Source organism: Rhea pennata, chromosome 6 (genome assembly GCF_028389875.1).
Source record: "Rhea pennata isolate bPtePen1 chromosome 6, bPtePen1.pri, whole genome shotgun sequence".
Lineage (NCBI taxonomy): Eukaryota > Metazoa > Chordata > Aves > Rheiformes > Rheidae > Rhea > Rhea pennata.
The window spans coordinates 30,612,616-30,635,493 of NC_084668.1; the positions used below are offsets into that span (position 1 = coordinate 30,612,616).

The 22,878-nt window shown below is 41.8% G+C and overlaps 1 protein-coding gene across 1 annotated transcript in view; it reads right to left on the reverse strand.

Moving 5' to 3' along the window:
• Positions 1-364: 364 nt before the first annotated feature.
• Positions 365-22,878, reverse strand: part of TMEFF2 (transmembrane protein with EGF like and two follistatin like domains 2) — a 133,755-nt gene continuing 111,241 nt past the window's right edge. The window contains exons 8-11 of the mRNA XM_062578614.1: positions 8,438-8,561; positions 6,389-6,547; positions 866-952; positions 365-461 (exon numbers count right to left, since the gene is read on the reverse strand). Of these exons, the coding sequence (XP_062434598.1) occupies positions 365-461; positions 866-952; positions 6,389-6,547; positions 8,438-8,561 (467 nt within the window). The remainder of the gene's footprint in view (positions 462-865; positions 953-6,388; positions 6,548-8,437; positions 8,562-22,878) is intronic.

Below are 22,878 nucleotides of genomic sequence, written 5' to 3' on the forward strand. Positions count from 1 at the left end.
TGCTGGCATTTCAGCTGTTATTATGTTATTAACTTTTTTAACCTAATAATTTTCAATCAACAAAAAGAAGCAATTTTCATTCACTCCAGTGCCCAGGAACCCAAGATTCTGCAATGCGTTTGCTTACGATTCACCTTGACAGTAGGCTAATTCCCTCCCAAATAGAAACATTACCCCCCCCCCCCGGCACTCCCATGGCAGTTATTGAGAATTTCCATTTCCCCTTCAGTTATGATTTAATTTAGAAAGCAAAGATCTCCTAAGCTATGGGGGAGTAAAGATAGATGATATGGGAGAAGAAGACTGATGAAATGTAGTTGAATCCGGATCTGAAATATTTTATCCCTCCTCAATGTAGGTTAAATTATTCTTCACCTTTCCCACATCCATAATTGTCGCTGATCTTGGACCAACTCAAAACCCTACTACTGAGTTCAGTAGACTCAAAATTGCCACTAGAACTGGAAAAAGAAAAAAAAAAAGAGATTTGTTAGTGTCCATGTACAATATCCCAAGACTATACACAGCTATGAGATACAGCAAATTTAAGAAAGCCAATTTTTTTCTCATCACTGAGTATTTATTATATATAACAAATACATGAAAAAGAAAAAACTATATTGTGTGATATAAATAGTTTATTTACATTACAGAAAAACATCAAGACAATGTATACTATTTCAAATATATCCATACATAATCAAATATAGCTGTAGTACATGTTCTCATTGGTGTAGATTACCACAAATGCAAGGCAACATGTGTAGATCTTGTCTTAATCTTTTGTCTATAATACTGTATTTTGTAGTCCAAGCTCTCTGCAGTTAGTTTTGCCATTGTGGAAACATGCGCTCTTTAAATTAACCTTGTCGATGCTCTTGTTGTGTTGTCTGAACTGTAGTGCCCTGTGTTTTGTTTCTGTCTGTGGATTCTGTTGCTCCTGGGACATTTCCTGGAAAAAAGAGTTGTAAGAGTACACAGTTCTTAGCATGTATATCTGCTTAAAAAATGGCGTAGGGAGTAAGGTAAGGATGGGAATGCTACAGAGGGATCTTTCTGGCACTCATCAGATTTCCTCTTCAGTGAAACAAGAAGACCTGGCTAATGTCAAGGATACTTTGCCTCACTGTTAGCAAGAAAAGCACGGAACGTATTATAAATGGAAAAACGGCAGGAGAAATTTAAGATCATATAGTTAAACACTGTTACGACAAGGAAATGTCTTAATGGTGAGTGGTGGAGATTCCACTCTGTTGCAAAGCCCCCATGCACCACATTTCCCAGCCGTAATGCAGCTGTAAATCAAGTCATTTTTGAGTACAAGAATTATTTTCAGCAAGTTGCAGGTGGAAGATGCAGGATGATCTCACACTCACCTGCCAGGCGTCCTCACTCTCTGAGCTATTTACCAAGTGGACCCAGGCAGGCTCGAGCAGTAAATGTTTCTATGGCCTGACTTGCCAAAGAGCTAAGCAGCTACGATCCCTATTAGTTTCCATGGGAATCGTCCGCGCTCGGGTCATTAGCGAGCAGCTAGCTTAGGAGCAGCTGCTGGCATCACACTACGCTCCTCAGTCACATATAGATGCTTTCTTTCAGAAAGGAGTCACCCTGGAAAGGCAGGAGCTTATTTTCCCTTGGATGGCTGCAAAAGCGAAGCTCAGCGCAAGGTCCTACAGTGCCCCTTGACGAGGGCATGTTTCACGCTTTTACCTGAAGCTGGGTCGGTTATAGGGGCTGCTCAGAAGTGCTTCCCACTAATGGAAAGATAATAATATGTTTTTAATTTTCTCCCATGAAAAGGCACCTTTAGTCAAAAAGTGTGGAGATGTTTAGCCCGAGGTGAAGGTTGCAGAAAGTTATAAGCAACTGAAAGCCAGGGAGTTACAGCAGAAACTGCCGGGCAAGCAGAGCTGCAGGAGGGTGACCAATACCTCTAAAGAGGTTTGCATTTCTTGCACTTGTGGTCTTAGTAGGAAAACAGTGAGCTACAGAAAGGCGGCTAACAATAAAACCAGTCCTTTCCCGGGGTCACCAAGTTCAGATTTAGCACAGGGCGAGGAACAAGCTATTCCAATACAGCCATGCGTTTGTCCTCTTTGCTCAGCTGGCGCACTGTAAGGTTTTGTCCTGGGTGCACTTGGTTTTGCCCTCCGCCTGGGCAGCAGCACAAGAAAGACTAAAATACCCTCTCAGAGTAGCATGATACAATACACCAAAAACCATACAGACACAGAAAAAAAAATCCCTTTGTACTGTGATAACTTACTTCTCTGGTGCGTAAAGCTTGCATGAAGCCTTGCTTCTGTGGCACCCTGTGAAATCCTATGCATATAGATAGGGCAGAGCCTGCCCTCCTCTAGTGCACTGTGAGCACAGAGCACTCACCTTCAGCTCAGTGCCAAACACTGCTCTAACAGCAAAATACAGCGAGATAAAATTTTAGTGCCCCCTTAAAACCAAAAGGGCTAAGGGTGTTTTCCTTGTCGAACAGAAGTGATGCTAAACTGATGTGATGCCAAATGAAAGGCTAAATAAGAGCAATAGCGTAAGGATTTAGGAGGCATTTCAAAGTCCTAAAATATGATTGTGTAAGTAAGTGTCTAACAAAATATGGGTCAGCTTGTCCTGACTTGTTTCACTTTCAAGCTGTTGGGACCACCCCCTCGTGGGAAATAACAGTGTAGCTGAGCTCTCTATTCCACCTCCTTCCTTTCTTGGAAGCAGTGAAGGAGGCTGCTGTTACTACAGGAGAAATAAGCCTGCATCTCCAGGGCTCACTGAGGTTACGGCAGAGCTTTCACTATGAAACTAATGCAGACGTTAGCTAGTTGGTGATTTCATGACAAGCTCATTATTCACTGCGTGTTCCTAAAAAGGCGATCAAACTTTCTGAGCGAGTCAAGGAACTGTTGCCAGCAAACCCAGGGCTGATTCATAGAGCCACACGTCATGTGCACGCTGACAGCCTCCCAGCCCAGGCTGTCCTTGAGCGGCCTCTTGTGCCCGCTGAATGAGGGAGATCACACACCAGGACCTCCTCGCAGCACGCTGCATGGGAGAGCAGTGAGGTCTCGCAAGGCTCAGAGACAGCACTGCTAAATCCTGGTGTAGCGGCAGTCAGCAAAATACTATGACCAGGGCATCAGGGGTTCCCAACAAGTCCCAAATGATGAGTATTTAAACTGCTTGTAAGATAAAATTAGCAAAAGCACAAGCAAACCCTGTGTGAGGTCCAACCTCAACTCTACAGCCAAACTGCAGGTCTGCGCTGCAAGACTGGGGAGAGTTTGGGCACAGCAGCACACCGCCATGCTGTTTTCCAGAATGACGGATACAGACATTCCTGCTGGAAGCAAGGAAATGTGTATCTGACGGGTATATTCCCCAAACTGATATTGAGAGTATCTATATGGTTATTTATTCCAAACTCTACAGAAATTAATTTAAATGTAGAGATCATACCAACTAAGATTTGGAAAAAGTATCTGCTAACCAAAAATACCCTTTTTTGATGCCATAATACACTATGCTACCAAGAGATGGAAGCAAAGATTGTACACAAAGGAAAGGTCCTAGGGCCAAAGCTCCTCAAGTACTTACATGATGACTGCTTAAATGCAGTGCTATAGGATTAACAACTGTGTTGAGTCTGAAGTGCATCTGGGTTTCTTAAGAGAGCTATTGGCATTTAACCAGCTTTTCAGACATAGTCATCTGCTAAAATTGAGTGACCACTTTTCCTTGGTCCTTAACTCTTTAATCAAAAGTTCTTTGTAATGCTCTGTGTGGGGGATGGATTCATTTATGAACACAGCAGTTATAGCAGTGTAAACTAGGTACTGGAGCACAGGCTGCCTGCCCTCCATCAATTGAAGCTTGCTCCCTAGCTTGAGTTACATACAATGTGATTCATAGCAGGTAAAACACATTATGCATTCAATTTTTATCATGTTATTTTTTTCACATAAATAAGCTGCTGTGACTAAATATAATGGAAGCACTGAAAGTGCAAAGCCATAAAGAAAACTGCTGAGAATTATTATTATACTAGGCCATACCTTTTTTATTTACCATCCTCCTTCACCTATATTGTTGCTTCTCTTTGCCTTACCTCTAAGCTAAAAGTGCCCTGGTGTAGGGAGTGTGTCACACCATGAGTTTGCCTCACAGCGCTCTAACTCCTTCCCTCCCCACTGCTGTGACTCTGGTTCCCTGCTCCTCCACCCCAGGGCTTATTCTCATTGCTTCCCTTCTGCTGGCACCAGTGATCTGCAGCAAGGTGGTCAAGCTCATTAAGGAACCGAGCCATGCAAAGCCAAGTCATCCGTTTTGTTGGTCGAGTTTTCAGCTGAATCTGTCCCCTAATTGGGTTCATTGTGTGGCTACACAAATGCTACTGCTGGCCTAAAGCATTGGCAGAAACAAGTGACCAAGAGCCAAGGTAAAGGGCAAGGGCAGACTGCCCCTTTCAGCAAATTTATTCAGACAACAGCCCTGAAAGTGGTCAGCAGCTGCTGCTAAAAATCTTTTGAGCTGTGGAGGACACCATGTATATTTGCACTCTTAAAAGTATGATTTTAATAGCAAGAACAGTAATGAACTAAATGATTTACAATGGTATCCCTATGTGGCTCAAATGCAGGGTTTGGACATGGTGCACAAAATTCATCTCATAAATCAATTAAGTGGAGTTACACTGAAATCAGCAGCAAAGAATCTGGCTGCACTGGCCTCTGACTGAGTTAAGTTTCCCTTCTTTCTGCTGCGAATCTTATAGGGGGAGGCTGGTATATTCAAGAATTCAAGGCATGAAGTTCAAACCAGCAGAATCAGGGTCTCCAAAGCAGATGACTTCAAAATACTCAATTACTTGGGCATAAACCTCTACTGTCACATGGATTTCTCTTAGGCAACCTATGCATATACTTTTGCAAATGTATCTCTAATCAAGGATGCAAGGATGGCAGATGCTCTGCAGTAATTATGTGCACTACAGGAAAAAGTCAAAAACCATAAATTAATTTGGTTGCAAAGCGTGAGAGAAAAGGTGATATCTATGTAAGAAAGAAAACAGTGGGATGGGTAATTTACATTAGCATATCAGAGATCTTAAAGTATCTCTATCTGTGGAGCAAGGATTCATTGTGGGGCTACTGTCTCCATTCTTCAATATAAAGTACATTGCTTCACTGCATGAAGTTGACAAACTAGAGTCACTTGAAGAAATAATATAGAGATTTTTTTCCCCCATTATCAATTACTACACAGTTTGCTCTTTCTTAATGCACATTATGTCTTTGGTCATTTGAATTATTTCTGTGAATACCACCACAAGATAATTTAATGCCTCTTTTGGCATCTACTATTGAGGCCAGACTTGATGGCCAGGTTGGCCAGAAAGCAGCTAAGTTTCATCATATGATTTTGCTTTATGTGTTTAGGACAGAGAAGGATTTGTGATTTTTTTTTCTCTTTTCCAGGAGCGAATGCTACTCTTGTCCTGCAGCCACTCCAGCAAGTGCAACATAGGCACTCAAATATCCTAGAGATTTTATTTTCTACAGAGGTATGATACCTAGTTTTTATTTCTTTGAGTTTTTAAAAGAAATGTATTTTCTAAAAGAGTGATTTATCAGCACAGCTGGCTGAGTCAGTTTAGCCTTATGATTTCTGAGAGAAGCTTGAAGAAGCTGGAATTCAGAAGTCATCCTGAACCCTTTGAGAGATAATAAAATCAGTTTAGTGGGGAAGCAGAGTGGCACTTGTAGGAGAGGAAGGACTGCATTTATCCTTCTCATTCTCTACTACCTTGGCGTTGTCATTTCCATTCTAATAAATCTTTCCTACTCATTAAAAAGAAAAAAAAACATACATGGCTAGGTGTGCCATCATCTAGTGTAGAACTTAAATATGTAGGGTACCTTTGAACATGTATACAAGCCTGATGAAATCATTTAATCAATGGGATGGCAAACAGGCTTAAAAGTTTGTATGCTTTGCCTGATTAGGACTATGCGAATAGGCTCTTGAGGAAACCAGATAAAGATATGATTAGTTTTATTAAGTAAGTGTTGATCCAGCTGCTGTATTTATATTCCCCTTATTTATATGAACAATATTTGTCTGGGTATCTGAATACAGAATAGGAAACTTCTTTTGCTGTATGTATTATTGCCACCTAAGTTTGATTAAGCTGTAAACAAAAATACAGTTATAATAATAAAGTAGCACTGGCTAGTGGGGCCAGACAATGCTTTCTCTTTTTTGTGAATTAAACAGTATTTGTTATCAGCAGTGTCACTGCAGAAATCTGTGTAATCAATTCATAAAGCAAGAAAAACAAGAGCCCTTTCTTTCCCTATTGCAAAATAACAGAGATACTGACCTTGTAATACAGAGGACTACAACGCAGATGATAGCAATCTGGATAGTTCCAATCACAGCTGCTATTAAGACATACTGAAATCGTACTGGACCTGGAACCACATACAAAACGCTGTAGTCCTTTTTTTCACAGTGTTGTCCAGTATAGCCGGCATCACATCTGAAATGAAAAACATTTGTTCCAGTTACTTTATAACTACTGTTCTTGAAGAACCATGAAACAAATTACATATCAAGAATTAGTGACTTAAGTCTATGCTTATGTGCTTTTTTTGCAGGATACCGGCCAGACAAATGCCAGTGAGAGCACCTATGCCTGGAGACCTCTCGGGCTGAGCACACAGAACAGGGTAGGTCTGAGCCTGGCCTGGTGCTACCCCAGTCCATTTCTCTGCACAGGGAAATGCGAGTGAGAACTACGCTAGCTGCCAGTAGTACATCTCTTGAGCAGCATAGGATCACCTGGATTCAGAGAAATCCCTTTTCTTCCCAGCAGGCTAGGCAAGGGCCACCATTGGTAGCTTTACTCCAATGTAGAGGAGACTCCAAGGGCCTTGTCTCTGGCATTAGGGTCCTCTGTACCTGAGCAATGCCACATAGCCCAAGGCTGTGGAAAAGCAGCTAGAGCAAAATGTATTATTTAGAAGTGGGCAACAAGGTCGTGGCAACGACACTGAGATACTCCCCAGACGTGCTCGGAGGACTATAGAACTGTACTATGATAAGACTCATCCAGCATCAAGTGGAACTACTTTTATGTTGGATAAAATTCCATTTAGCATTCTGTGTAACATATTTTAGATTTCTCCCTTTCTTTGGGGAGGCTGGGGAGCGTTAAAAGCCATCTAGTTGTGGATCCTTATGCAGATGATTACCTCTAAGGAGGTGATAAGCAATCATCCAAGCTCCATATATAATGTGATTAGATGTTCCTGCAAGTGGATACATCATTTACATTTTGTCTGGTTGCTATAAAAAAACCCTCTGTTGATCCTGCCTCCCTCCATTGCAGTGCTGCCTGTTGCACTGCTCACTGCTTCCCATTCCTGAGGCTGAACATCTCCCCTCTGCTTCCCCCCCACCCCCCAGGGAACAGAGGGCAGTTTCCTTATGTTAGATCTTGCCTTGTTGCTGCTAGAAAGGCCAAACAGGAAGAAGCTAAAATCAAGGCCTTTCAGGTCAATAGCAGTAGTAACCATAAGAGACCTAGCCGGATTGTCTGGGCCTTCTCTCAGAAGTGCTGTTGGCATCATGGCCTTTGAGCTTCCATCCTTCTCTTCCATTTTCTTCCTACACCTGTTCACTGTATGAGCAGTTTCAGGAAAGGACATTGTCCAGCTGACTGAAAAACCCAACATGCAGCAGGCAGGAAGAGCACAATGGGCCTTGGCTATTTCTGGAAGCTAGGAGAAGTGGATTTGAGGCTCTGTCCTTTGTACCAGGCCCTAGGGGAATAGTCTGGCCCTTATCTCTGCTTTCCCAGTCCAGTGCCCTAAGAAAATGCTGCTTCACGCATAATAATCCTTTTCTTTACCACTGGGCTGGTGATGGGACTTCAGAAGTAATATCCTAACCTCTGCAGAGAGACATTCACTGCTGAAACACATGCTTTCACCGTTATTCCTTCTCCCTGCTCTAATTTCCTCTGAAATCCCATCGTGCACAGCTGGGGAGGAAGCGGCTTTTGACAGATCCTTGCCTTACAAGCGTCACTCATTTCATGGTGGGGGAAATATCGCTAGGTGGCATCTCACTGCTTCATGCTGAGGAGGTTATCTACTTGTTGTCTTTGCACTTTGTGTTTTCATAAATACTTAAATATAACTGCAGATTACTGAGTGTTTTTATAATCAATTAACATTGTGCATAATTCAATACAGTTTTGCCATATAAAATGGGGACTTTGTTGAATACTTTTTAAGTCTAATGGATTTTACAGTGCAAAGGACCATGGTTACCATTATTTTCCATAGTTCATCTAGATTAAGCATTTTTGTAAGTCGCCATTTTCATGTGTTTAGCTCTCCCTCGTTGGTGGGAAAAGGGTTACCTGCAAGACGGTTCCAGCATATTAGTTGAGTGCTCACACTTCCCGTGCATGCAGAAGCCATTGTAGTGTTCTGGACAAGGGATGTAGATCCCTCTCGCACTCTCCTCCAGTTTATTTGCATTCTCTGTGAAGACAGGTGAAAAGAACATTAACCTGACAAAGCAGTATAAGGAGAAGTGACAGAAAGAATTCAAATTTTAAAAGAGAGGAAAATCAAAGGAGCAAGATGTGAAAGATCTAATTTATGTGAAGAAAGAGCAAGATTTTGCACCTTAAAACAGGTGCTCAGACAGGAATAAAATAATCCAGTGTAGATGTAAAGCTTTGTGAGGTTTTCTGTCATTCTTTTGCATACCTAATTTCTGTCAAGTTATTGCAAATGAGGCACCAGAAAAAACTAATTTGACTATTCAAAAACTGATTACAGAATAGCACATGAAAAATGCCTAATCATTTCCATTATCCTATACAGACTGCCTCCTGATAGTCAGGCGAGGCAAGGAAGACTCCGAACATTTGCATGTAATACACCATTACAATATATTCACTGATTCAATACAATATATTCACAAAGATAATTTTGCAGCTAAGCCAGAGGAGCAGGAGTCAGGAGCTGCAGTTCATTAACAGTGCCGCATACTTCCTCCGTGCCTTGGGGCATGCCTGTGTCCGCAAGGGTTGGCCCCCATCCCATAGTAGGAGCTGAGGGAAACTTTCTGGGAACTTATAAACTGCCTTGACTGTGTAGGTCTGTCTCTGTGCCTGTTAAGTAGTCACCAAGCTTGTAAATCTTGGAAAATATTTCCCTCCACAAAGCCAAGCAAATGGAGGCTTCATTTGATTTTGAAACAGGGACGTGTGTAATATTTACAGGTTGGGTTGAAATGCATAGTACTGTTGGCAGTAAATGCTTTTTTCTGCATGCTTATAATTATGTGTACCATGTAGATGGTCAGTCTGACTGGCATCAGAGGTGGTGAGCAGCAAGAGGCACCACATGCCGTCTCACTCAGACAGGGGAGGGCCAGCGCCCAGCACAACCTGCGTGCAAGGAGCTGGCTCTGAGGATGTAGGCGCGAGACAAGTCACACCAGACGGCCAGAAGAAAACTGCTGTCCTGCCTCAGCTACATAGGTTTGCTGAAAGAGTGAGAAAGCATCAGTCAGGCAACCAAAGCGATGGAAGAACCTGACATCTCAGAGCTGCTGAGTCACAGAGATGCAGGCTCTTCTTAAGTAAGGCTCATTTCTGAGTCATCTTTCTTTGAAAACAGGGTGAGTGTCAAAGATGTTCTAGCATGCCCTTTCACAATGGAACTGTCATTTGTTTAGGTTTGAAATGTGAGTTAGCGTGTATTCCTCTTTTATTTGAGAGAAGGCATAATCTAAATAAAAATTTTTGTAATTACTAAAACCAAGTTCTTCAATTTAACCAATATTTATGACACCAAAACAGTAAAAAAATTCACTTGGTAGACATTTTCTTGGGTTTGAATTTCCCACCCGGTGGAACGGAACATTCTTTTATTAATCTTGAGGATTTTTTTTCAGGCCAAAGGTAAAAAAAGCCCCATGACTCTGCCTGAGTCATGCTCTTCTGTGACCATGTTCCTTTTGGAGACCTCTTAAGACATGTTCTGACTGGTTCTGATGGCTTTTCTAAATATCACAGTGTGAAGCCTTCTCTGTTCCAGTCTGCTGTGCACCAGTATTATCTAGCTATGATAAACTCAAAAAAAAAAAATCATGATAGGTATTTGAGGAAAGAGTGTACACAGAAATAAGATGAAAGATTTGCATCTTCCAGAAGAAGTCCCTCAATTTTATAAAACAATTGCAATTTATATTCTCTCTCTAAGGCAGTTTGCCAGCAGTAGGCATGCTTAGCTATTATCTTACCTTTGGGAAAAGTGAGCGTGGCAGATCCAAGATTCACATTCTCATAATAAAATTTGTTCCTGTCACCACTGTCCAAGCAGAGTTCTATGCATCTCAAAAAACTTACTTACACTAATAAAGTTGTTTCTGTTGTCTGTATGCTAAAATAGACGGGAACAAGCTCCCAGAAAACAAGAATGAGAGGGCTAACTTCTTGAGACCACTAACTTCTTTTTTATCTTTAGGACTTTCAGGACATTCCAGAATGAAGTGCTAAATTCTCTTCTTTGAGAAAGATGAAGAAAATAGGGATGAAGAGACAGAAGGAAGTATTCCTGGACTTATTTTGTGGACCTCGATCTGTTTCTCTTAACCTCAGGTAAAAATTTGCAGCAGCCATGAAACCATGGCCTACAAAGTCATAAACTGAATAATGCGCCATGTACACATGAATAGTACTTGCTTTGCTAAGAGATTTCAGTCTTTTTTATTATAGAGAGGAAATGTTATTTCTGTGCTTCCGTCAGACACTCCAGTCTGTAGATACACAGAGAGGTACCAACTGACACTGAACAAAGCCCCATTAGCCTACTTGACGACTTGCCTTAGTCAGGTTTCTGTGAGGCTACTTCTACCTTAGTGACTGTTCCATTAATGCATCTTTTTAAACACATCTCTCTCCTGGTTCTCGGCTTAGGCCACCACTGGGACAACTGCGTGAGGTGGCCAGATGGCTGCTGGTGGCACTGCAGCATAGAAATGGCCATCATGGTGCAGTAACGATTCCTGTGCTTGGGCCTGGTGGCTGCCTCTTGGAAGACAGAGCCGGGAGGGGCTCACAGGAGACAAGTTTCCAACTCCCCAGAGAACGTCCTAGGAATACCTGCTATTGGGAGAGGGTGGGAGCAGATGGTCCATTTGGCCTAGCACTAAACATTGCTGGCTACTTTTTACCCTGAGGGTTAGGTACTGGCTATTGGCATGTGATATAGAGGGTTATCATGCAGCCAGGACTCTACATGTGTTCCTTTTCTCCACTTGGAAAACTTACTGGAGCAGAAAAAAGAGGATGTATATAACATATGCCAGTGATCAGTGGACTTGCCCAGTGCACACAGGTAACCCTTGATGTGCTTAGGACTTTTTGGACTCTACAGATGCAGCAATCATGCTGTGTATCATGCCTGATGGTTTCTGGGTGTGTTGGACCTCTACGTTCTGCATTAATAATATTTCTGTCCTGAAATCTGCAGAAAGAAATATGGGATCCTTACTACTGTGCATTTCTTCTATTGTGGAAAAAATCATGCAGTCTCCTTCAAATCTTTCATTATGGGGTGGGAGTTTGTTCCTTTTTTGAAGAATAAGGAAGTATTGTGTGCATATGCATTTGTGTGTGTGTGTGTGTCCGACCTCCCAGATATTGGGGCATTCTGAGGTACCAGGGCTATCTCCACAATGCCTGTGCGCCATCACCAACTACTGTCAGAATCCCTCCTCTCTTGGATAAGGCTGCAGCATTACTGAAACAATAAGATACCACTTGATTTCTTTTCTTTTCTTTTTTTTTTTGAGGGCAGACTTCAGAACGATGAGAGAAATTGTCATCATTAAAGCAGACTAATCAACTAGGGCTTGACAGGAGTACCAAGAGCTCTCCCATACTTGCAGGTGCTTTCCATTGTGTCTTGGACATTGTGTAGGCCTAGTAACAGAAGCATTGAGCTTTCTTCCTCCTGCAATGATGTGGTTAGAAATTGTTTTTTCCTGTACCAAGCGGAGGGTCTCGCACACTGTTAAGTGAGCCTAAGGTCCTGCAGAACTTGTAATTACATCTGTAAGTGTAATGTTATGATGGAAAATACTTCACTGAATCAAAAATGAAATGGCCCAAGATCTACTAACACTTCACTGAATTTACTTACACTTCATGTAAGAACACTTACAATCTGGCAGGGAGGAAACCATGACATTTAGACGTGAATTGTCTGTTGTCCCTTATTTTGACCGACAACTCTTCTAAACCAGTTAGGAATTGAGCATAAAGGCAAAGAGGTAGAAACTCTTTTTTTGCTTGATCTGCCATTTTGGTTGTTCAAAAGACAGAACACAATAAAAGCATACTTTAATTCAGACTAAGAAGTTCCCTATCTCTTCTGGCACATTTTGAATTCACTCAAAATATCTCCCTTGCCTCAGGCATGAACTGAAATAAATTAAGATTTTTTTCCCCTTACTATAATTTTGGATTATTCATAAATTCAACACTGGAGGTGATCCTCACTGATCAGATTATGTATCGCTAAACTAAGGATCCCCACTGTGACACAAATCTTAAGTCTAAAAAGAGGAAAGCTTAAATATAGTTATCCATTTTCTTCCAAGCAGATCGGTATTCACAGAGAAATGATACAGGTGAAATCCAAAGTTAGTCAAGTGTCAGTAACATTAAATTTAATAGCCCCTCTTCAAATATTAGACTTGCTGCACTGTTACTGATGACTGTGTGTGAAAGCTTCATTTTCACCAAAAAGACAAATTCATACCTTTTTCTGATGGCTAAAAGTTGACACAGAGATAAAACAGAAGCTCTAAAGCCTGAAGACAAAAACTAGACTGACAGGGTCAGTCTTTCCTATCTCTGAACAAATGTAAATCCTGACACATTTCTCAAAGTGCTTTCCCTTTTTATTTTTAAAAGACATCCTCCAGATCAACCTTATTCAGAAACTTTTTTCTTGAAGCATTTTTCTGATAGAGAGTGTCAGTTTGATGAAGCCATCATTTTTTGCAATTTTGCAACTTTTTTTTTGCATTTCTTTATCCTAACATGACATTTCATATTGTACACATCTTTTGTTACTGCCACGACATGACATGATAGTCTACAATGTAAGATATACTAGTCAAAACAGATCATTTTGAAATGCAGTGAGGCCAGATTCTGCTCTGTGTAGACTGAAGCAGCTTATCTTCTTGCTCACTGGAACAGTCTCCTAGTTGAAGACTTGCTGTCCGGCCTCTCTGTGGAGGACCCTGAGATAACCAGCCCTGTCACTGCGGTATATAAATTAGGTGCCAAGAGTTGGCTAGTGTGACTAACCTCCCACTCCTCTCTGACTCTTTAAATGAGAACATCAGGATGTTGGCTTCTTTGGCTCTCAGAAGAAATGATACTGGGGTGCCTTGCTGCAGTAGAGGATTCAGTACTACCAGTCCTGAGTGACAGAAGGCCTATTTTGCCACCAGGAGTTAGATGCTTGAATCCTGGAGAGGGGTGAGGTTGTAAGGCCTCCTCTTTTTATTCTCCATGCATTTTAGGGAAGCCAATATGTTTCTGTCTGGCTCTGCAGTCCATGACTGGGAATGAATCAATGCTGTAATAACAGGCTGTCCCTGTCCTCCATTAAAAGAAGTGAAAGAATTATTTAAAATGTATTTTGCATTCTTTTTACTTTAATTTCTAGTGTAGCTGTATGTTTTTGCTTCAAATATTTTTGAAACATTAGGATTCCCATGTAACTTTTTCAGTGAAGGCTGAAGTTCAAATGAACGAAGTTTGTCCAGCCATAGGACCTGACTTTGTAGGTGATGAGAACAACGCAGCCAAATGCTTCCCTCTGCAGCCCTAATAGGTCTCCAAATCCCATCTGAAGTAGTATGGAGCTTCTGTTTCACAACTGAAAATTTTGAGTAGCTCCACTGACAAATGAACAAATCCATTAGTGCCCTTGATGAGGATTATATGAAGTATTGCCTGGAGTACTCAGAAAATTTCTTCCAGACATAAGTTCCTGTAATCTATTTTAGATGAAATAGATAAAAATCTAGACATAAATAGGATTCTTACATCCAAGAACTGACTGCCAGGCTCTTTGCAATCAATCCTGCAGTGCTAATAATTCTGTTGTTCTTAAGTTTGAATCAGTGAAACTTTCTAGGTGATTTCAGGCAAGCAAAGCAGGAGGCTTGTAAATTTTCATGTTAGCACTTTTACTGTTCTACAGGATATAATGCTGGGGCCTATGAAATTAATAACTTATAGACTTGTGAAAATAGTAACTGATAACAAAATGCTTCTGCTCTGCATGATAGAGACTTGATGAGGCAACTCTGAGTTGAAATTCTGCAAGCATCCAATGCAGTGCCTCCGTGAGGTGAAAATATAGCATATACATGTCTGTTGGTAGGCCAAAAGAGTGTGTAAGAAAGTCAGCTATTGGTTATTTCATGCAAGCATTTATTTTAAAGGAAACAAAGAAAAGTCTATCTGATTTGGAGCAGCACCTAAAACAAGAGAAATAGCCCCTGGAAAGGTCAGAATATGTCAGGGCACCTGTTTGTGAGAGAGCTCTAAGATAATTCTTCAGTTCATAGCACTGCCCTACTAGGAATACATCAAGGATGGGGGGAATTTTGGAAGGCAGCAATGAGAATACTGTAAGGCAAGAGAGAAATTTAAATTATGAAGTTTATGAAGTTTAAGTATCAAAAGTCCAGGGAGTACCAGCCTGAGGAAAAAAGGTGTGGGATGCCATAAGTTTGGTGAAAGAGCTGCAATGATTCATTGGCAGTGAGAGTCTGAAAATCATTGATGAGCCCAGGAAGAGTGTAAGTAACTCCTCTTCAGTCTTAACTGAGTCAGCAATTTCTGCTCTCTTGGGGGAAAAAGGTGCTTCTTCAGCCCAACAATGTTTGCAATGTCTGCAGAAATTCAAAGGGCCCTCTGCAAAATCAGGAAGAATTAAATAGTAATGGTATCCTTTCAGATTACTTACTTCTAAAAATGTAGAATGGCTATAGTTGGTTTTTTGGGTGCCTCCCCTTTTCTCTAGTAGTATGCAACAGGAACTGAGGTCCCACAGCAACTTACAAGGGTGAAGTCCTTAAGCAGGCTTCCTACTTACTTCTAATGAAAAACTATGCTGGTAATTCCCAACTCAATACTGGCTCTGAAGACAGAGCAAGAGATTTCTCCTGAGTCTTTGTTCAACATATCCAGAAATCCTGCCCCTGACAAATGCTTCCAGTTGACAAACTATCTTCTACCAGCACAGACCCACCTTGTCATCAACAGCTGCCCTACCTGGCCCCTTAATTATCTTGACACAGGATGTTCCATTCTGTTAAGACCTTCTTAACATGTTGACTCTTGATCTTGCAAATATAGCATCTCTTTACAATGTAGAGGATGTACCCAAGCAATCTGCCTAAAAATTACTGTTTGGGTAGGCGTTGGACTGAAAATTTAGGAGGAATTGTTTGCTGCCACTCAAGAGGGAGTTCACCAGCCCACTCTACCTGAAAGCTGAAGTAAGACACCATAATGTCAGTTGAAAATATCTGGCACCAGTATGTTAGAGCTCTAGCATAAATTCATTCTGCAACCACTGTAAGCATGAACTTTGAGCTAGTTTTTCCATACATACAGTATGAAAAACACCACCCCCGTATTAGCTACTTTACCAAGAAGAAAAAAGAAATGCAACCTTATGAATTATATTACATTCACATCTCTTCTCAGGCGCAAAATAAGCTTGCTCAACGCAGCAGTCATTTATTAATTTTAAATGTCCCTATGCAAATGAGTTTCCTGGAATAAGATAACATCCACTTTCCTTTTTGAAAATAATCTAGTGCTTTTTATGTTCGAGATGACGGCAAGACATCCTAATACTTGGAATAAAATAATACACTTGGAAAAAAAAAGTATTGCGCTCTGTTGCAGCAGTGTATCAGAATTATTCAGCTTGCTGCTATAATTAATAATAGAAGCTAATGAATTAAGACACTAATACTCCCCAGATGTTCAGAGAACAAAATACTTTAAGCTTGTCAGCATATATATGTGGGCTATGCTATATATGTTAAAGCTCTCTCTGAATTTCTGAAATCCAGATGTACTTACATTTACAAAGTCTGTGAATGTGTCTTCATTATTTGAGAAGATTGCTTAAATTAGGCAACTTGTTAAACTTTTTTTCCTGTGCATAACAAGACTACTTGTCTATTCAAAACTAAGGTAACCTTTTGTCTTACCCGTCTCTGTTTTTTCCCACTGGTCGTAGTCTGTCTGTAGTCATTGGCTAAGCACAGGTGCCTTCCCCTACCGACTGTGTAGATCCCTAGCACCTGAGGCCCCTACACAGTGCTACTAGGTAGCTGCTGCAATACAAGGTGCAATATAATCCAAAAGTAGCACAGCAATACAAGTAGACACCAGTAACCATTGCTCACACAACTGAATGAGAAGAGCCAGCAATTAGCCAGGCTGAAAGAGAATGTAAAAAATGCCACATAGGCTGAAGCATTTCTTCAAACCAGCGTTTTCTCCGTGTTCAGGTGCTCCCACTGGACGGCTCACAAACCCCCCCTGAGGATACCGTGTTGTCCAGGGAGTGAAAGGCCAGAACAGACTGTTGACTCACTCTGTCTGACCTCCTCTACCTCCTCACTATCATGTTTCATCCATTTACCCCGACAAGGCCTTTGGTAAAAGCAGTGGTTGTTGTTGTTTAAAGTAGATCTTTCAAAATACATCCACATTTGATTTGAGGACATCAAGAGATGACAAATCGACCTCTTCCTTCAGCAGCTTTGCAGAGTGGTTAACCTCTGCATGTTAAAGGTGTTTTCCTGCTTTTTAGTTAGACACAATGTGGCTTCAGCATCTTCATTGGTACCTGTTACGCTTTTGACTGTTAAATTAAAAAGGTCTTCAGCTCCCCTTGTTGTCTCTCTGTTAACCATAATCAAGGCACCTCTCAATACTTTTGTGGATAAACTACAGAGATTGAGCTTTTTAAGGCTATCACCGTAAGGATGTTATCTCCAGGCCTGGAATTATTTTTATGTCTGTGATTTCATGATGTAGGGCCCTCCTGTGGATTTATCAAAGCCCCAGGTAAAGAGGGCCTTACAGTTTGTGCTTTCTTCTTTTGTTCCAGGATTGAATAAATCTCCATTAACTCTGTTCCTAGAATAGACTAAATCCTTCTTTGTGATAACTCAGCTATTCTTTGGTTTTTGGCATGCAGATGATGTTCCTTTCACTCTGACCCCCTATACAAGAGAAGTGCTACTGGCCCCATCGGAGTTTTTTCAGAAACCAGCCGTACAGGGAGTTCTTGTAAAGGAATAAAGTAGAAGTCTTTCTCCTGTGTATGACCTCCTTAGGCAGCTCATGACAGAGCCCTTAGAGGATGAGTGAATCTTATTATTATTGTAATTCTGTGTTGAAAAAAGCTTGGTGTCAGTTTAGAGGTTTGTAAGGTTCTCTCCAATTAGGCTGTGTGCCTCAAGGCACAGACAGGACTATGGCATCTACTGCACGTGGCACAGCGCAAGCGGAGCCAATTTCACCACTTTTGTAAGAAATTCCCCCCAATGGCTGAAAAGGTGGTTCACGTTCCATGCCGATATACACAGTGGGACCAAGTTTGCCCCTGCAAAAAGAACAGAGCTATGGCCCAGAGTTGCAATTTACTCTTTAAAACCAAAGCAAACAGCGATGGAAATACCATCCCAATATGTGGATGTTTGAGGCAGAAGATGCTTCTTTGAATGACAAAATTGCATCAGTGAATAAAGGAGGCATGGACCTGTAGAATGAGGCAGATGGTGCCTAGGAGGGATAATTATCTAGTAAGCAGGTAACCCCACATCCTCCGCTATCAGCACCGTCTCTGGGGCCTAGGCCAGTGTGTCTGCAGCAAGAGGTTCTTCGGCACTCTTCATCTAACAGAGGCAGCATCTGGGCTGGGCAGCAGAGCATCAGCCTTGGAGGGCCGTCTTGTGCAGCACTTACCAACATTTTTAACGCCCAAACCAAACAATAGTTATTCAGGAGTGTTCCTGGTCTAACATGCAGTGATACAGCAATATTAGTTAACATAGTTAAGTAGTAATTAAGGAACACAACTTGCAGAACTTGACCCAGTGGTATCCTGCTGTTTCTACTTTGTGTACTCCTATCCAATTTATGTATCAAAGCTGCCTTGCTACTGCAGAATTCAGAGAGCAGCTTATTTATATGTAGATGCCGCTATATGACATTTTGAAATGCCATACATTTGCATATGAAGGTTCCACTTTTTTTCTCTCTTTGAGTAAACAGAGTCTGCTCTGACTCCAAAGCAATGTTTCAACTAAAGTAGTGTTTTCTGAGAAAGATCCTCCTTAAAACTCTACAAAAATCTAAAGCAGCTCATTATAACTTAGCAACTTAGCCTATCGGTAGTGTTTGTGGGCAAGTATTTTGATTTACAGCTGCATCTTTGATACAAAGCAGAGCAGGGAGAGCAAAACTGCAAGACCTTAAGATTCCATATGAAATAGCTAGAGATAATCTGCAATATAAATCGGTATTAGCAAATAGACCTCAGACATATGACAGAAGCCTGTCGTCATCCTAAAAAAGGCTATGGGTCACATGCATTACAACTAATGAAGATGGTATTGATTTTTGCCACTGATCTTCCACTAAAAATAAGCACAAGGCTTATTCCAAGAGTTTTTGGGGGACTCCAAAACTGCAAATCCAAAACTAAAGTGAAACCTTACGTAACACTGTGAAAGCCAAGTGGACATTATATATTCAGCTTTCTCTTCAAAGAAAGATAAGGCTGAAGCAGATGGCATGTGGGCAAAGTTTCAACCTGAATACATTGCCTTCTAAAAACCAATAGTGCTAGGAAAATATCTACATTTCATTTCACAGGGCAGATGAACCTGCTACCTGTACATTAAAGGAGCCACTCTTCTATCGCCTGATGCGGGGCTTTGAGCTGCATGTTACAAAGGGGCTGGGACAGCTTTCAAACAATAATGTTTTTACTGAAAAACAAAAATATCAACATCTTTCACATATAAACTAGTATGAATATTATGAATACACTGATTGAGCCTTGGCCTCACACACGTTTGCACTGTGATACACTGCCAAGGGCATAAGCTGGAGAAAACAGTATTTCCTTGTCACCACGAGGTATAGAAGTGTTGATATCCTAGCAGTGGAGCGCAGAGTAACCAGAAATCAGCTGCCAGTCCTGCCATAACTTGGCCCTGCTCTACAGGAGTGAGCAGATCTCCTCCAACCCCCGAAGCTTGGCCCGGCTGCCCTGCAGGCAAACACTGGGGTGGTGATGAAGCACCCCCTTGAGTGACTCTTCACAGCCTGCTGACCTGAAGAAGATGACAGCAGGTGACTTCCTAACATCAGCAACAGGGAGGTTCCTTCAGGGAGAACAACGTCCATGTAGTCACTTTTAACCACACTGCAATTTTGTTCCTTGTAGCTTATGGAGTTTCATCCATCTGCCATGTGGTTTCTAAAGGACTTCATTTCCTCCCTCCCTCCCTCAGACTGGTAGATAGCATCAAATATGACAGATTAGATGAGGTGCCAGAAAGCTGATAAATACTTTTGATATGACCCTAAAAATAGTGAAAGGATATTTGTACCCTTTTGACACTTATCTAGCAGTAGATGGATATGCATGACCTAAGTTTTAAGACGAGTGTCAAGAATATTGATGTGTGGAGGGATTAAGATCATTTTGCTGGCACTGCCCCAGGGGACAGTTCGCATGATTAACAATGTTCCCAGCATTTCTCAACTCTCAGAAGAAGTGTGAGCATGGGGTGGGGGTGGGGTGGGGTTTTTTTTTAGTCTTATGAGCTTTTAGTGCCCACAGGATAGAAAGCAGTGTGGTTGCAAAGGCAACCACAGCTTTGCCCACCTAGGATATGCTCTTTCCTCCTTGAGGGTGATGAAATGGCAGCAAAAAGGTGCCCAGCGGGACTGTGCTTGGGTGATCAGCGTGGGTCTCACGCAATGGCAGGTACGACCTTGCTTTCCACCTGTGACTTCTGAACTGCTCTGAAGGACTATGTGCAAAGCACAAAGAGCTGGAGGAAAAAGGGGAATTAAATTGTCTGAGGATGTATTTCATAAACACAGTGAGGCAATATGTGTAGCACAGTTCTGATGGAAGAAAATGATCCATTGCATAAAAGTTGTGAACAATGCTTTCAGTGCAGATTTGTTCCAAAGGACTAGTAAAAAGAAGAACATTTTAGTGCCCTAGGTTATAGCTTTGCAATCATCTCCAGGCTAATGTGTGCTCCATACATGACTGAGTCCAGAGCACTTCCTAGGTGCACACCCTGCAGAATCAATTTAGGATTTCCTACTTTCTTGAATGTGCAAGTTATTTGTCTCTCTCCTCTCCAGTCCCTTCAATAACGCAGATTCCAAAGGCCTCAAATTCACACATAGGATACAAATGTCCTCAAATTGTACCCTCACTGGCACATTAATATTGATGCAACTGGTGGCTCTTCCAGTTCTTAAGGACTATGTTGGTAACAATTGCTGTAGATTAACAAAACATATTTTTGTGCTTGTATGGAGATGCGCTTATCACCTCTACATACCTGATTATATTCAGGGAAACATATACGTACATACATAACAAGAATCTGCATTTTCCATCAATCATTGCTCTGTCTCTTCAGCTATGTCAGTGGCTTTCACTGGCAGAAGGATGGGGTAATCAATGAAACAAAACAGGAGCTTCATTTTGAGAAACTGCTACAAATAAAAGCATACCCTAATCCAATTACCAGACTGTCCCCTAATTTCCAATAGGAACTCCAGGTGGGAATGGATTATTTTCTGCTGAGATCAACGAATGGCACAAAGCAGTATTTGAAAAGGTCTCATACTTATTTTTAGGCCTGTCAGCATGATGTTACAAGAATTTACTGTTTGGCTGCACACTTCATACAAACTCAAAAAAATTACAATTGAAAGTGAATATGAATGGCAAAACTGTCACCGAGTTTTGATTGCAAGCAAAGAAATGGAAAGGTTACCTGAAGTATGTGACAGAATGGACAAATAGGTCAGAGATGCCAGTTTGGCCACAAGGTGTTTTCTTCAATCTTTCTGACAGTCTGAAGGTTTCAGAGCCTTAGTTTTGCACTAAGTTTATGTTCAGTTTTGATTACTTGTAGTGGTCTTTTGTTTATTTGCTTTTCTTTGGGGTGCACGTCAGCAAGGGGCTGCCGAGATTGAGTGTGACACGCACACGCCCCCTCCCCTCCTCCTACTCCTTTAAGGCAGCACCTGTGTTTGTAAAACTATGCTGTCTGAGAGAATAATCCAGGAAATGAAGAAAGAGCAGCAGAATTTGGGAGAAGCATGGATAAGAAAACAGGAGACTGAAGCAAAAATGCTTATCTCCTATATATGGAACTCAAAGACAGAAAAAAAATGTATAGGGTTGTTTCAACTGGCATCAGAAGGGATTGAAGCATTGCAGCGTGCTCAGAGCTGCAGATTTTGAGCAGAAGAGCAGCAGGAGAGCCTGTGGTGAGAATGGAGAAGACACGTGGGGTTGTCCTGGCGTGTATGGACAGGCCTGCTAAAGCACGAGAGATGAAGTCCATCGTAACGGCTGGCCAAGAAGTGCTCCAGCACAGACACAGCCCTGGGAAGGGGCTTGGCATGCAGCAACACCAGTGTGCGTGAAAAAGCCAGCGGCCGCAAGGGACAACGGCGGGTATTGGCACTGGGCTCAAGCACGTGCCTGGCAAATCCCCTGCACCACACTTGCTTCCTGCAGTTACCAGAGCTTGACCCTGAGCGACCCAGGAGTAGTCACTCAGAGATATGTCCAATGTTGACTAAAAAGCAGGTTTTCAGCAATACTTTTCACTGCTTTTGTTCAGCTTTTTCAGCAAAGGAAAGTAAATATATTTTACTGGCATGTTGCAAAACTGTGGTCACTCTGCCGTACAAAGGAAAGCATTGCCCTTCCTAAGGGATGACTGCTACTCAGTGTGCTAGCCCATTTTTATTCACGTGTCTCCTGAGTGCTGCTTTATAAAGCTGCAATGTTTATGGATCCATACGGATCTACAGCTTTGCTTTCTCTATCTGCCCTGTTCTAGTGTTAAAATCTGCCTTTTGTGGCGGCTAAGAGCTTCAGTTTTTACCAGGCTATAATTTAGCAGTTCCAACTAAGCAATGATGAGCTCAATATGCTTCATTTTCCATGCCTGAAGCTGGAAGGATACCTCTGATTATTCCCAATTTTAAGTATAGGAGAAAGTGCTAAAACAATATAAAATGCTACTGCGGCAAAAAACTGTTACTTTTTTTTACCTATTTCACCAAAGACACACCTTGTTTCTCATCTGCTTTGAAACGGCGCAGTGACAAGACAAAGTTGAAGCCTTCTCTTCGGAAAGCCGCGTCTCCCCCCTCCTGCTGCCTGTCAATGCCTTTTAGTTCGACACAGCGCAGCACAGAGCCTGCCCTGCGATTTCTCTCCATAGAGATTAGAGTAGTTCCTATACATCGCAGAGGTGCTGAAATTCACCCGTGGTCACAAAAGCCATTTTGAAGCAGAGCCAGGAAGTCTATTAAGAATGCCTTTTTTCTAAGCGAGTACCCGCGCTGGCTGGTTTTGTACGCACGCATGCATCTCTATGGTCTTCTGCAGCCGCCGCAGGCATGAGCTGCGGAGATAGCGTCTGCGTAAATACCGGGACTGC